The sequence below is a fragment of the Sorex araneus genome, chromosome 1, assembly GCF_027595985.1.
Source record: "Sorex araneus isolate mSorAra2 chromosome 1, mSorAra2.pri, whole genome shotgun sequence".
NCBI classification, from domain to species: Eukaryota; Metazoa; Chordata; class Mammalia; order Eulipotyphla; family Soricidae; genus Sorex; species Sorex araneus.
The window spans coordinates 10,319,238-10,334,995 of record NC_073302.1 but is presented as its reverse complement, the minus strand read 5'-3'; the positions used below and the strand labels follow the sequence as shown (position 1 = coordinate 10,334,995).

The 15,758-nt window shown below is 39.9% G+C and overlaps 1 protein-coding gene across 1 annotated transcript; it reads right to left on the bottom strand.

Annotated features, from left to right (window-relative positions):
* Window positions 1-9,728: 9,728 nt before the first annotated feature.
* Window positions 9,729-10,676, bottom strand: LOC129402202 (olfactory receptor 1J4-like). Its single transcript, XM_055127739.1, has one exon. It carries the CDS (start codon window positions 10,674-10,676, stop codon window positions 9,729-9,731), a length of 948 nt encoding a protein of 315 aa, XP_054983714.1.
* Window positions 10,677-15,758: the final 5,082 nt, after the last annotated feature.

Sequence of the window (15,758 nt, the reverse complement as noted above, 5' to 3'; positions counted from 1 at the left end):
TTTTCTTCTCGATCTATCCAGAAATGATAAGGCAGTGTTGAAGTCTCCAACTACTATCGTAGTGCTAGTTATGTCCTCCTTAAATTCTGTTAGGAGTTCTTTTAAGTATATATCTGGTCATTCATTAGGTGCATATACGTTTAAGAGTGTGATTTCTTCCTATTGTACATATCCCTTGATGAATAGAAAATGACCTTTGCTGTCCCTCCTGATCTTTTTCAGCCTGAAATCTATGTTGTTGGATACTAGTATGGCCACCCCAGCTCTTTTTTTGAGGGAGCTGTTTGCTTGCAGGATTGTTTTCCATCCTTTGATTTTGAGTCTGTGTTTGTTCTGACTATTCAGATGTGTTTCTTGTAGGCAGCAGAAAGTTGGGTTTAGTTTCCGAATCCATTTTGCCACTCTGTACCTCTTGATTGGTGCATTTAGACCATTAACATTAAGAGAAATTATTATCATGGGATTTTGTGCCATTTTTCTGTAGGGTTTGTTGTTCTTGTAGGTTTTTTCCTTGTCTTATATTTGCCCTTTCCCAAAATGTGAGGCCAGCCTCCAAACCATGGAGTCAACCTCCTGGTACTTATTTCTACAATTCTTGGGTGTTAGTCTCCCACTCCGTTATTCTATATAACATAGATGAGTGCAATCTTTCTATGTCTGTCTCTCTCTTTCTGACTCATTTCACTCAGCATGAAACTTTCCATGCTGATCCATTTATATAGAAAATTCATGATCTCCTTTTTCATAATAGCTGCATAGTATTCCATTGTATAGATGTAACACAGTTTCCTCAACCAGTCATCCGTTCTAGGGCACTCGGGTTTTTTCCAGATTCTGGATATTGTAAACAGTGCTGTGACGAAAATATAAGTGCAGATGTCGTTTCGACTATACTTTTTTCCCTCTCTGGGATAAATTCGCAGCAGTGGTATTGCTGGGTCAAATGGGAGCTCAATATCTAATTTTTTGAGAATCGTCCATATTGTTTTCCAAAAGGATTGAACTAGTCGACATTCCCATCAGCAGTTTAGAAGGGTCCCTTTCTCCCCACATCCTCTCCAACAGTGGTTGCTTTTGTTCTTTTGGATGTGTGCTAGTCTCTGTGGTGTGAGGTGGTATCTCATGGTTGCTTTGATCTGCATCTCTCTGATGATTAGTGATGAAGAGCACTTTTTCATGTGCGTTTTGGCCATTCATATTTCTTCCTTGGCAAAGTTTCTGTTCATTTCTTCGCCCCATTTTTTGATGGAGTTGATGTTTTCTTCTTGTAGAGATCAACCAGTGCTTTATATACCATTGATGTCAACCCCTTATCTGATGAGTATTGTGTAAATATCCTTTCCCATTCTGTGGATAGTCTTTGTATTCTGGTCACTGTATTTTTTTGCGGTGCAGAAGCTTTTTAGTTTAATGTAGTCCCATATGTTGATCTCTGTTTCTACTAGATTGCTTAGTTCCGTGTCATCTTTGAAGATAACTTTATCTTCAATATCGTGGAGGGTTTTGCTGACCTTGTCTTCAATATTCCTTATGGTTTGTGGTCTGATGTTAAGGTCTTTAATCCATTTTGATCTGACTTTTGTGCATGGTGTCAGGTCAAGTTCTAACCCATTTATTTGCATGTGGTTGTCCAGTTGTGCCAGCACCATTTGTTAAAGAGACTTTCCTTGCTCCACTTCACATCTCTTGCTCCCTTATTAAAGATTAGATGATCATACATTTGTGGTTGTGTGTAGGGATATTCCACCCTGTTCCATTGGTCTACGGCTCTGCCTTTTTCCAGTACCATGCTGTTTTAATTGTTACTGTTTTGTAGAAAAATTTGAGGTTGGGGAGGGTGATGCTTCCCATCGTCTTTTTCCCAAGAAATGTTTTAGCTATCCGTGGACGTTTGTTGTTTCATATGAATTTTAGGATTCCTTGATCCGTTTCTTTGAAGAATGTCATGGGTATCCTTATAGGAATCGCGTTGAATCTGTATAATGCTTTGGGGAGTATTGCCATTTTGACAACATTGATTCTCCCTATCCACAAGCAGGGTATATGTTTCCATTTCCTCATATCCTCTTTTATTTCATGGAGTAGCGTTTTATAGTTTTCTTTGTACAGGTCTTTTACTTCCTTGGTTAAGCTGATTCCGAGGTACTTGATTTTCGGGGGTACGATGGTGAATGGGATTGATTTTTTCATGTCTCTTTCCTCTGCCTCATTGTTTGTGTATAGGAAGGCCATGGATTATTGGGTATTGATTTTGTAGCCTGCAACTTTACTGTATAAGTCTATTGTTTCTAAGAGTTTCTTAGTAGAGGCTTTAGGATTCTCTAGATATAGTATCATATCATCTGCAAATAGTGAGAGTTTGATTTCTTCCTTTCCTATCTGGAATGCCCTTAATCTTTTTTTCTTGTCTAATAGCTATCACAAGTAATTCCAGTACTATATTGAAGAGGAGTGGTGAGAGTGTGCATCCTTGTCTTGTGCCTGATCTTAGAGGAAAGGCCCTTAGTTTTTCCCCGTTGAGGATAATGCTTGTCGTAGGCTTGTAGTAGATGGTTTCGACTATCTTGAGGAAAGTTCCTCCAAGCCCCATTTTTGTGAGGTTTTTCATCATGAAAGGATGTTGGATCTTGTCAAATGCTTTCTCTTTATCTATTGATATGATCATATGGTTTTTATCTTTACTTTTGTTGATATGCTGGATTATGTTGATTGATTTCCGAATGTTAAACCATCCTTGCATCCCCAGGACGAATCCCACTTGGTCATGATGTATGATCTTTTTGATGAGTTGTTGGACCCTATTTGTTAATATTTTGTTGAGGATCTTCGCATCGGTGTTCATCAGGGAAATTGGTCTGTAATTTTCTTTCTTAGTGGTGTCTTTGTTTGCTTTTGGTATTAGGGAGATGTGTGCGTCATAAAAACTGTTTGGGAGAGTTCCTGTTTTTTCAATTTCCTGGAAAAGTTTGAGGAGAACTGGCAACAGGTCTTCTTTAAATGTTTGGAAGAATTCACCATTGAAACCATCTGGGCCTGGGCTTTTGTTTTGGAGGAGGTTATTGATTACAGTTTCAATTTCCTTAACATTGATGGGTCTATTCAGTTATTCCAAGTCTTCTTTGTTCAGTCTTGGGATATTGTAGGAATCAAGGAATCCATCCATTTCTTTTAGGTTCTCCTTTTTTCTGGCGTATAGACCTTCAAAGTAGTCTCTAATGATCTTTTGAATCTCACTGGTTTCTGTCATGATGTCCCCCTTTGAATTTCTGATTCGATTTATTAGAGTTCTCTCTCTTTCTTTCTTTGTGAGTCTTGCTAGCGGTTTATCAATCTTATTTATTTTCTCAAAGAACCAGCTGTTTGTTTCATTGATCTTTCGGATTGTTCTCTTTTGTTTCGATGTCATTAATTTCTGCTCTAATTTTTATTATTTCTTTCCTTCGGTCTGGTTTGGGTTCCTTTTTCTGGTCCTTTTCTAAGGTCTTGAGTTGTGCAGTCAAGCTCTCTCTATAGGCCCTTTCTTCCTTCCTGATGAATGCTTGGAGAGGTATAAATTTTCCCCTGAACACGGCTTTTGCTGCGTCCCATAGGTTTTAGTAGCTCGTGTCTTTATTCTCATTTGTTTCAAAGTATTTTTTGATTTCTTCCTTGATTTCCTTCCTGACCCACTCATTGTTCAACATTGAGTTGTTTAATTTCCAGGTGTTTGATTTGATATTCCGTATTGGTGAGTGGTTAGCTTCTATCTTCAGCGCATCGTGGTCTGAAAAAAGATGGTTGATACAATTTCTATTTTTCCTATTCTATTGAGGTATGTTCTGGGGCCCAGTACATGGTCTATTTTAGAAAAAGTTCCATGTGCACTGGTAAAGAATGTGTATTCTTTCTTTTTGGGGTGTAAAGCCCTATATAGGTCTACTAGGCCTCTCTTTTCAATCTCCTCTTTCAGAGTCAGTGTTTCCTTGTTGAGTTTTGTTCTGGTCGATATATCTAGAGGCGATAAGGCCGTATTGAAGTCTCTAACTACTATTGTGCTGTTCGTGATGTCCTCTTTGAAGTCTGTTAGGAGTTGTTTTAAATAGTTAGCCAGTCGTTCATTAGGAACATATATATTTAAGAATGTGATTTCTTCCTGTTGTACATATCCCTTGATATACAGAAAATGACCTTTGTTGTCCCTTTTAATCTTTTTTATCCTGAAATCTATGTTGTTGGATACCAGGATGGCCACTCCAGCATTTTTAAGGAGGTTGTTTGCTTGCAGGATTGTTTTCCATCCTTTGACTTTGAGTCTATGTTTACTCCTTTTGTTCAGGTGTGTTTCTTGCAGGCAACAGAATGTTGGGTTTAATTTCTGAATTGATTTTGCCACTCTGTGTCTCTTGATATGTGTATTTAGGCCATTGACATTGAGAGAGATTATTGTGATGGGGTTTTGTGTCATCTTTCTGTGGGATTTGTTGTTCTCATGGGGCTCCGCCTTGTCTTACAGTAGCCCCTTTAGACCTACTTTCAAGATTGGTTTTGAGTCTCTGAAGTTCCTGAGCTATTGTTTATCCGAGAAATAGTGTATGGTTCCTTCGAGTTTGAGTAAGAATTTAGCTGGATAAAGTATTCTTGGTGAGGCATTCATTTCGTTGAGTTTTTTCACTATGTTCCACCATTGTCTTCGGGCTCGGAGGGTTTCCTCTGACAAGGTCTGCTGTAAATCTGAGGGGTGCTCCTTTGTATGTGATTTCCTTCTTTGACCTTGCTGCTTGCAGAAATGTGTCTCTATCCATAGCATCCATCATTCTGACTATGATATGCCTTGGAGTCTTTTTATTTGGGTCTCTTTTTGCTGGTACTCTTCGGACTCCTTGTATCTGGATGCCGGTCTTCTCCAGTTCTGGGAATTTTTTAGCAATGATGTCTTTGACTGTGTTTTTTTCATTGGGGTTACTTCCCTGTGGTTCTGATACTCCAATGATTCTTATGTTGTTCCTCTTGAAGTCATCCCCCAGTGCTCTGATTCGCTCTATAGCCATTTTGAGGTCTTTGGCCGTGATTTCTTGTTGTCTATAAGCTTTCTGCAGCTCATCTTCCAGGTCGCTGATTCTGTCTTTGGCTGTAGTCATTCTACTGTTGAGGGCCATCTAGTGAGATTTTTAATTCATCTACTGATTCCTTTATTTGTGTGACTTCTGTTCGTAGGTTTGAAATTTTTGCTCTCATCTCTTCCTGGATTTTCTTGGTAGACAGTTCCAGTGCTACATTCATCTCCTCCCTTAATTTATTGGATGTCAGTTCCATGGTTGCTTGGAGTAGGTCGACTCTCCTCCAGATTTCCTCTCTGAATTGTTTATCTGAGAGGTCGTAGATGTGAGTAGCCCCTGTTGATGTTTCTGGTATCTTTTCTTCTCCCTCTCTTCGTGGAGGGGATTTTCGCTGCTTCTTCATATTGTTACAGAAGTATAGAGTTGGAACTTTGTAGTTATTTATTCCTGTTCCCTCTTGTGGAAAGAAGGGGCTCTGATTGTGCTAAACTTCCCTTATTCACTGACAGCTTTTATAGTGTCAAACTAAGCTAATGGATATTTTGTGTAAGTGTTTGAGATCGCAAAAGTGAATTTTCAAAGAAATACACAGTACCGATTGAGCTGAGGTAACAAATAATAACTGTGGCTGGTTAGTGGCCGCCACTCCGAGAGGAGGCCACGCCCACTTTGAGACCACGCCCACTAAGATACAGGCCATGCCCCCAGTGTCTTCCTGTTAAAGAGCCAGGCGGGAAGACCTCAGATGGTGGGAAGTGGGGAACGGGAGGGCGTGGCCGAGGGGCCGTGATGGTACCTGGGAGGGTGGGCCGCAGTTAGGGATCCAGATCAGGAGACGGGGCACGCAGGACACGGAGTGGGGCAGCTGCAGGTTTTCGGGGACTCCAGGTGGCAGGAAATGGGGGATGGGAGGGCGTGGCCGAGGGGTGGTCTTGGTACCTGATGGATGGGCGCAGTTACAGAGCTAGATCGGAAGACTGGGTGCACGGGGCGCACGGGGTGTGGCTTCAGGAACTCGGGGAACACCTCCAATGATTCTTATATTGTTTCTCCTGAGGTCATCCCCAGGAATCAAATTTGCTCCAGAGCCATTTGGAGGTCTTTTGCCATTATTTGATGTTCCCTATATGCTTTGTGCAGCTCATCTTCAAGCTCACTGATTCTGTCTTTGGCTGTAGTCTTTCTACTATTGAGGGCTCCTACCGAGTTTTTTATTTCATCTACTGATTCTTTAAGTTGTGTGACTTCTGTTCGTAGCTTTGAAATTTCTGCTCTCATTTCTTCCTGGATTATCTTGGTGGACCGTTCCACTGCTGCATCCATATCCTCCCTTAATTTATTGGAAATTCTTTCCATACTTGCTTTGAGTTCATGAACCATGCTCACAATTTCCTCTCTGAATTCTTTATCTGAGAGGAGGTTGTATTTCTGGGAAGTCGCTGCTGAAGTTAGTGAGATATTTTCTTCGATCTCTCCTGGTGGTGGGGATTTTCGCCGTTTCTTTATGTTGTTATGGGCTTTACTATCCGGTGCTCTACTTAGCTTGGGAGGGGCCGCAACTGAAGATGTGGGGCTATGCTCTTTTTACAAAGGACTTTTGTGTGCAACTTGATGTGTTCACTGACAGTTTTTGTGAAATTAGGACAGGCTCGGTTACTTGACTATTAACATATAGTGACTAAGATGACCAGCGAATTCTTCAGAGGAGTGGATTCTATCAATTGTGGCCAAAGGACAATGCATGAAATGGTAAAAAACAACTGCGCCACTCCGGAAAGAGGCCAAGCCCACTTTTGAGGCCATGCCCCCTAAGGTGAGGACACGCCCCTAACTTTCAGAGTGGGGAGTAGTCAGGACCCGAAGGTGCCATGGCCGAAAGATGCCAGGCGGGAGTGGAGGAGTCAGGGCAGGCCCCAAACCACAGGCAGGGGGCGGGGAAAGGGCTTCTCCATGCTGGGCAGGGTTTCCAAGGGATATCCTAATTACCTGCAGAGCGGGGAGTGGTGAGGACCCGATGGTGCAGTGGCCAAAAGATGCCAGGCGGGGGTGGGGGAGTCAGGGCAGGCCTCACTGTTTCTTTTGAGGTCCAAAAGATTCTTAGTTTCAGCCAGTCCCATTTGTTCATCTCTGTTTCTACTTGCTTATTTAGTGGTGTGTCATCTTTGAAGATACCTTTAGCTTCAATATCATGGAGGGTTTTTCTGACCTTGTCTTTAATGTACCTGATGGATTCTGTCTGATGTTCAGGTATTAATCCATTTTGATCTGACTTTTGTGCATGGTGTTAGGTAGAGGTCTGAGCCATTTTTCGCATATAGCTGTCCAGTTTTGTCTGCAACATTTTTTAAAGAGGCATTCGTTGCTCCACTTCATATTTCTTGCTCCCTCATCAAAGATTAGATGATGGTATTTTTGATGGTGTGTTTAAGGATATTCAACCCTGTTCCATTGGTCTGCTGCTCTGCCTTTGTTCCAAAACGATGCTGTTTTAATTATTACCCCTTTGTAGTAGAGTTTGAGATTGGGGAAGGTGATGCCTCCCATCTTCTTTTCACAAGAATTACTTTAGGCATTAGTGGGGGTTTTCTGTTCCATGTGAATTTCAGGAGAGCTTGATCGTATATACTTGAAGAATGTCATGGGTATTCTAATAGGGCTCGCATTGAATCTGTATAATGCTTTGGGTAGTATTGCCATTTTGTCAATGTTGATTCTCCCAATCCATGAGCAGGGCATATCTGTCCATTTCCTTGTGTCCTCTTTTATTTCTTGAAGTATCGTTTTGTAATTTTCTTTGCACAGGTTCTTTACGTCCTTAGTTAAGCTGATTCCAAGGTACTTGATTTTCTGAGGCATGATTGTGAACAGGATTTCTTTTTTCATACTGCTTTCTTCTCTCTCATTATTTGTATATAGGAAAGCCATAGACTTTGGTTTAATAAGCAGGTACTTTACTATACGAGTCTAGTGTTCCTATGAGCTTCTTTCACACTTTCTACATGCTCGGGCCAAGCCTCATGCATGAATGAAGTTCCACGGAACCCAGGTAATGCAGAACTTTGTGACCTAAACTCTGCACTCAATGGGACCGGGGAGCAGAGATCCTCTCCCTGCTTCTCCTAGTCTCTGGCGACCCAGGGATCACGTCCATAAGCCATCACCTGCTGGCACCAGATAATCTCATCGGTCATAGTCCAGAAATGGCGGCTGCTTCTCCCAAAAAGAAGCATAAAATGAGGCCCCGTAACCATGCCACCAGATTCCCTGCCAGGATATTTCCACTAGCGCCACCCCAGTGAGGCATGGGTGAGAGCCCTCCCGATGCCAAGGGACCCAGCCCCAGCAGCGAACCTCCACAACCCAACTGCTACCACACATCAGGCTGCTTTCCACATGCTTGGGCCAATCTTCACTTATAAGTGAACATATTCCTAGACCACGTGGTCAGGAAAGCCACATTATAAGACACTTCCTACTCATTCTGTACTTACCGCATCATATTTGATGAGGTTCAGACAGTAGGCAACAAATTATAGAGGGAATTATTATAACTTGACTGAGAACACCTGTAAGGGTGATTAGAGGCCACCCCAAAAACCTCCAACCCTTTCAGAGAGCCCGGCAAGCTATCGAGAGTATCCCACTCACATGGAGAGCCTCGTAAACTTCTTGTGGCATACTCGATATGCCAAAAATAGTAACAATGACGGTCCTCCATACCCTGACCCTGAGAGAGCACCCAATATGCGATCGAGCTACACTACCACAAGACAGGGACAAATGGAGATATTACTGGAGCCCTCTTGAGTAAATCAATGAACAATGGGATGACAGAGACAGTTTTATATAAGGCATGGTGTTAAATTTTACACAAATATACAAATATTATGTAATTTTACACAAATATATGTTACATAACCTTTAAGTCTCAAAAAATATGGTTTTTATTCCTCCCACCTGAATTTTGACATTAAAAGGTAATCATAAATCACATGAATATACAAAGTGGAAACATTGAAGGTGTGTATCATGTTGAACGTATTTAACACACACATATACTCAGACATATCCATGTCATGACCATTGTAGTTATCCATTGTAACTATCAAATGGATCAAGATTTAAAACATTTGTAACATTTAAAAATAATTAAATTGTTATAAATAACAGAATTATTTGAACTGGCAAGATTCCTTACTTGTAAGTAAATCCAAGAGTCTTTATTTTGAATGGGAAGTTCAGAATATTTAAATGGAAAATTTTAATGGGAAGTTCAGAATATTTAAATGGATAATCTGACTTATATAAGCAATTAGTTTTTTCTGACAATCTTTAGGTACATAATTTCCTGAATGCTTACAATGTAAAGGAAAATAAAAGAGTGGCATTTCTTGGAGAGGTAGTAAACCTAGGGGAGTTTTCTTCATTATTCCTAGTTTTGGTATCCTTACTATTTTCCAAATCCCAAGTACTAAACATGCTGAAATAAGGCATCATAATTTCTAATAATTTCTTGGTACAGTCACTGAAGTCAGTCTGGGGAATAAAACTGGTATATGGTAGCAGAGGAAAGCCAAAGTATGTCAATATCTCAGAGATGTATGTGAACACAATTTCAACAGAACACAGAGAAAATATATTTTAGGATGATAGTCTTAATTATTTGATTGCACATTAATTAACACATTCACATTAAGTTTTTTGACTACAGAACTTGACTCTGTTAGCGAGCAAACTTAGGGCCTGTTTTATATCTCTGTTTCTCAAGCTGTAGATAAAAGGGTTCAGCATGGGGGTGACTATCATGTACATCACAGAAGCAATTATATCTTTATTATTTGTGGAAGAGGAGGAGGGTAAAAAATAAACTTTAAGAACAGTTCCATAGAATAAAGACACAACAAGGAGGTGGGAACCACAGGTAGAAAGGACTTTGAAGAATTTCTTAGCAGAAGGATTCTTCAGGACAGTGGCCCATATTCGGATATAAGTGCCCAAGATACTGAAGAATGGCAGATAAATAGAAATTCCTCCCTCAATGAAAATGACCAGTTCATTGAGTGAAATGTCTGAACAGCTGATCTCAAGGACTGGAGTAAGTTCACAGAAGAAGTGGGGGATGGTAATGTCAGCACAGAGGGAAACTCTGGCCAAAAGGAGGGTGTGCAACAAAGAGTGGAAGCCACTGAGGATCCAGGATGTTGCTACTAGAGCAATGCATCGCTCCTGCCTCATGATGGTGGTGTAGTGGAGCGGCTGACAGATGGCCACATATCTGTCGTATGCCATCACTGTAAGAAGGAAGTTTTCAGTACAACCAAAGAGTATTAAAAAAAACACCTGAGAAATGCACCCTGCATAGGGGATAGATTTGTGATTCGTCTTCATGTCCATCAACATTTTGGGGACAGTGACAGATGATAATGACACATCATTGAAGGCCAAGACACTGAGGAAGAAGTACATGGGCATGTGGAGGCGAATGTCGATCCGGATAAGAAGGATGATGAGCAGGTTCCCCAACACCGTGGTCAGGTACATGACCAGGAAGATGATGAAGCACAAATCCTGACGTTCTGGTGGAACAGGGAGCCCCTGTAGAAGAAATTCAGAAACTCTGGTCCCATTTTCTCTCATCATGATGCTTTTGTCCTCGCTAGAGATAAAAGAAAGAGGGAAGTAATGTATGAAGAGTGAGTATTGTAACATCATACTAAAGCTAACTGTATGTGAGAGTATTACATTTTAACTAATCACATGTGATTACATGTACCACAGTTTGTACCTTCAGGTTCCAGTGGTACATTACACTCTAACATCAGTAGTAAGATTTCATATTAAAAGAAGTTAGTTTTGCTAATACCAAAAATGTTTTTATGATTTTTATAGTTTCTAACACAATTGGATCAACATAGCGAGTACCATGCTAAGTGAAATGAATCAGAATGAGAGGAACAGACATACAATAACTGCACTCGTTTGTGGAATATAAAATAAAATAATGAGAAAATAACACCCAATCAATGATAACAGAGATAATCGTCAGGAGCTTTGCTCCACAGCTTGGAATCTCGCCTCACTTATTGGGGGAAAAGTTAGCTGGGATAGAGATGTGACCACTAAGTGTGTGACTCTTGGAGGCTCTTTCGGAATGAGAGATGCATGCTGAGAGTAGACTATAGACCAAACATAAATACATGTACTGAAAACCACAACACTAAATAGGAGAGAGAGAGTTAAAGGGAATGTGCCTGCCAGAGGCTGGTGGGGGGAATGGGGTGTGGTGGTTAGGAAGGATACTGGGAACATTGGTGGTGGAGAATGGGCACTGGTAGAGGGTTGGGTACTTGATCATTGTAGGACTGAAACATAACCATGAAATTCTGTTAATCTGTAACTTTACCTCATGGTGATTCATTAAAATAATATATTTGGTTTAATTTCAATATTTCCTCTTTTGAAAGGTTTATTTTATTTTATTTACAAATTTTAATTGATGTACTGCTATTGATTTCAATACATAAAATGTTTTGTTTGGGAAATGTGCAGGGTTTTTTTTATTCAGGAGTTACTGAGTGCACTGGATTTGCACCTAGAATTTCTCCTGGTAATGCTCAGGAGACCATATGGGATGACAGGGATGAAACCCAGACTGGAGTTGAGCAAGGCAAAAATGCTACCCCTTGTACTATCACTCATACCCATATATAAAATTCTTTGAAGATCCTAACTTTTTTGGATGCTACACAAAGCACTAAGTTTATAATGGCTCATAAGGAATCAAAGGTCTCAGGGTAAAGGAGTGCTCACCTTTGTATTATGTCATGCCAATCTAGTCATTTGCCAGGATTTTATGGAAATTTGGGTATTAGGACACATCCAAAACTTTTCTCCTTAAATTGCTGAAACTATCTACATTGGAATAGAGTACAGTGAACATTTCTGGATCCTTATTTATCAAATAGCACAGCAGGTAGGGCCTTTGCATTGCACGTGGCCAACCTGAGTTCATTCTTTGTCCCTCTCGAAGAGCCTGGCAAGCTACCGAGAATATCTCGATCATACTGCAGAGACTAGCAAGCTATCCGTGGCATATTCGATATGCCAAAAACTGTAACAAGTCTTACAATGGAGACGTTACTGGTGCCTGCTTGAACAAATCTATGAATAATGGAATGAAAATGCTACAGTGCTATTTATCGAAGATATTATATCTCCTGATAATAGTTGTCTATTAACTTTCAAAATCATATAAATATTGGCCATCAACTTACCCAATAGCCGGCATTATTTTGTAGGTATTACATATACCTTAAAAATCTTCACCAAAGTATGAATTCAGCACTACATTATTTTTTCTATTTATGAAAAACAAAAGAAAAATTATCTAAATTTGCATAGTTGCAGAATCTGTCTCCTACTCATGGCTTTTCCATGCCTCATTATTTAGGATAACCATAATTGTATGTGATACAACCATAGATATTCCAAAAGTATCAGCTTAGATAAATTCAGTTAACAGTGTGTTTTCAAAACCTTATTTAAAATAAATACAATTTGAGATTTTATGTTTCACATGGCAAATTATATTGGGCTCCCTACCACAGGTGTGAAACAGTAATTTCAAATTGGGGTCATATGGCTTTGTTATGTAGACACTAGAGTTCATATTTCTTTGCAAATTTAGTCTGAGACAGTGGAGAGAATATTTTTAATTGAAAAACAATGATATACACAGATATAAAGTTGTTCACGACTTGGATTCTGTCATATAATGTTCCAACACCAGTCCCTTCACCAATGTGGAGGAAATGTAGGACCATCAGTGGTTTGAGTTTCCCTCCCAACCTACACAATTTACTTTTGGGTCTTAGTTTCTGCAATAAAGATAACGAAAGAATATCAAAGTAGGTAAAGATAGTCCCTTTACCTACTTTCAACACTCAGTCCCTGTCCAAAATGATCCTTCCCAACTATTATTGTCTTGTTTGTCCCGTCTCTATCCTAACTTCCTTTACAACCACCCACCACCCCATCCCCGCAACAATGGCCCATCTTATAGCAAGTTTATGGAGGGAATCATGACTGGCTAATGTATTCATGCATTGGAGAAAGACAACAAATATTCTAGTCCAAAGAACTATGAATTGCTAGGGGCGCTGATCCTCTCCATTAATGACTTCTAAAGTGGACACTGTCTTATCATTGGTTTGAAAATTGTGATACAGTATCATTGTGTGAAGTCTGAGAAAGAACAAAGCACATAAAAGAAAACTAGTAAATCACCCTGGAAAGTTAATTCACACATAATTTAAAAGATAACTGGTCCATGACGTAGGAGCAGGGTTTTAAGCTGTCGCAGCAAAGTATGAAAGGGAGTTGATGTTGGCTTGTACTCTCTAGACTTCTACCTGGACTGCACTTGGTAGTGGAGAAATAAGAATGTCTATACAAAACCACTTCATTTGGAGAAACACAATAAAATACCCCTTGTTTCCTGAGCATTGATTACATGACAAGTATGGTGCTTATTAATGTTGTACATAGTCCCATTTAATTTTCAAAGTAGCGTATGATCTCGGATTAGCTGCTCATTCTTTACAACTTAGAAACTGAACCTTAGGAAACTCAAACAGAAGTACAGGATGATGATTATATGCCTACTGATCTACTGAGCCATTGATGTCCTAGGAATTAGTGTGTGATGCCCTATTAGAGGTAAAAAGCATATAAATCCACATGCTCAATGCAATATAATAGCCTCTATTGACAGAGTCTTAAGGTAGCTGTGGATGAGGCACACAGTCTGCCTTTAGTTCACAGATGCCACAACTAAAATACTACCTGCCAATAAGATATCAAAAATTACTCACAAACACATCAACCTTAGTGTGACACATGAAGATAACCCATAAACAAATGAAATATCATATATCACAGCATCCCTGAGATTACTCGAGGGATTCCAAACTTCCTCAAGCCTGATTTCAAGCTGATTCTCCTATGCTGCTCATGGTTCTATTAAAGAAATTTTGCTTCAGGAGCTTGAGAGATAGTACAGAGGGTAGGGCGTTTGCCTTGCATGCGGCTGACCCAGGTTCAATTCCCAGCATCCCATATGGTCCCCTGAGTACCTCCAGGAATAATTCCTGAGTGCAGAGCCAGAAGGAACCCCTGTGCAAAGCCAGGTATGATCCAAAAAGCAAAAAAAAAAAAAGAAAGTTTACTTCATAGTGAGCACACATTTGTCTGTTCAGATGCTGCAATATCTTTACTTAACTCTGTTATTTGTGTAAAAGAACAGAATCTGGAAGTGTTTAAAGGAGAATAAAATTTTTGATAGTTGATGATGAGACCCCAAACCACACTCAGAACTGCTCTGCATCTGGTTAATGGTAGTTTATTTGGTGCGTGTGGTTCTGATAGGAGGGACAATCACTATAAGTCATTTGCACAAACCTGCTTTTAAGTCTCTTTCTCTCTCTCCCTCTATCTTTTTCTCCCTATTAAAACTCTATATTGTAAGTCAGATGTCACACATAAAAAGTCACAACTTTTGAAGAAATATTCATGTATCCATATCACCCAAGGAAGTATTTGCACATAGCACTGAACATTAAACGCATGTACAGACCTCTAAGCACATGAGACACACTTTGCTCACCTAGAATTCCAGCTCTTTCAACCTCAGCAATTCTTGGTAGCTCAGTAAATTCTAATCTTGTATCCAATTAAAATTCTGATCAGCTTCTGTCCTAGAACCCAGGAAAAAATGAGCAAGAGGACAACATCCTTCTACCCATAAATGCCTGGGCTTTCTGTGTCCGTCCTTGACTCCAAAGAAATAAGAATAGAACTTTATAAACATAGAGAAGACGAAATGAAAGGTCCCTAAGCTCCTAGTTAAGGAGAAAGTAGGATAATTGCCTCATCCAGTGAGATCTTGGGGAGGAGCTTGTGTGTGGACTGGAGACTCTGAGCCTGTGAAGCCACCTGAGAGTGACCGAGGTATCAGGGGCATCCTGGCAGCTGTTTGCTTGCCCAGAGTTCAGCTGGAAGGAGGAATACTGAGATATTCTCCAACTTGAATGCAGCTAATGTCTTTCCAGACAGGACTGGATGCCAGAGTCTGTCGGCCATTCACTCTTGGTTCTCAATAAGTCAAGTGACTTCTCTCAGCTTTGTCTCTTAAGCTATAAATTTCAAATTATTTTTGCATGCCATTGAATCCTTGATAGCTTTCTTTTCGTGGTGCATGCTCACACACACAGGTGTACAATGCGTGTCCACTGTGAGTGTCATTAACTTTGTTTATTACTCCAAGAGATGAATACACATGTCAGCAGTACTAGAGTAATTTAGAAGCATTTATAAGAACAGGATAATTTACTAATATATTATTTATAACCCAAAAGTACTTAAACTGTCTGCACAAGACATCACAAGAATGTAATGCAATATTCAGTATATGGACAGAATAATGTTGCTTCTATATCATATTAACATGCGTCTATATTTATAGGGAACTGGACTCCATTAAGATTTTTCAGAGAAGAGCTTATATGCATATTATCCTCCTTCGCAAGTTTTCCTTTAACATATCTTGTTTCCCTCAATATTCCCCTCAAGATAATATGATATATATATATATATATCCTGCCATATATATTTCACTGGACTAGAGAACTTACTGACTGGATTCCACCAGACATCAAAGGAAAC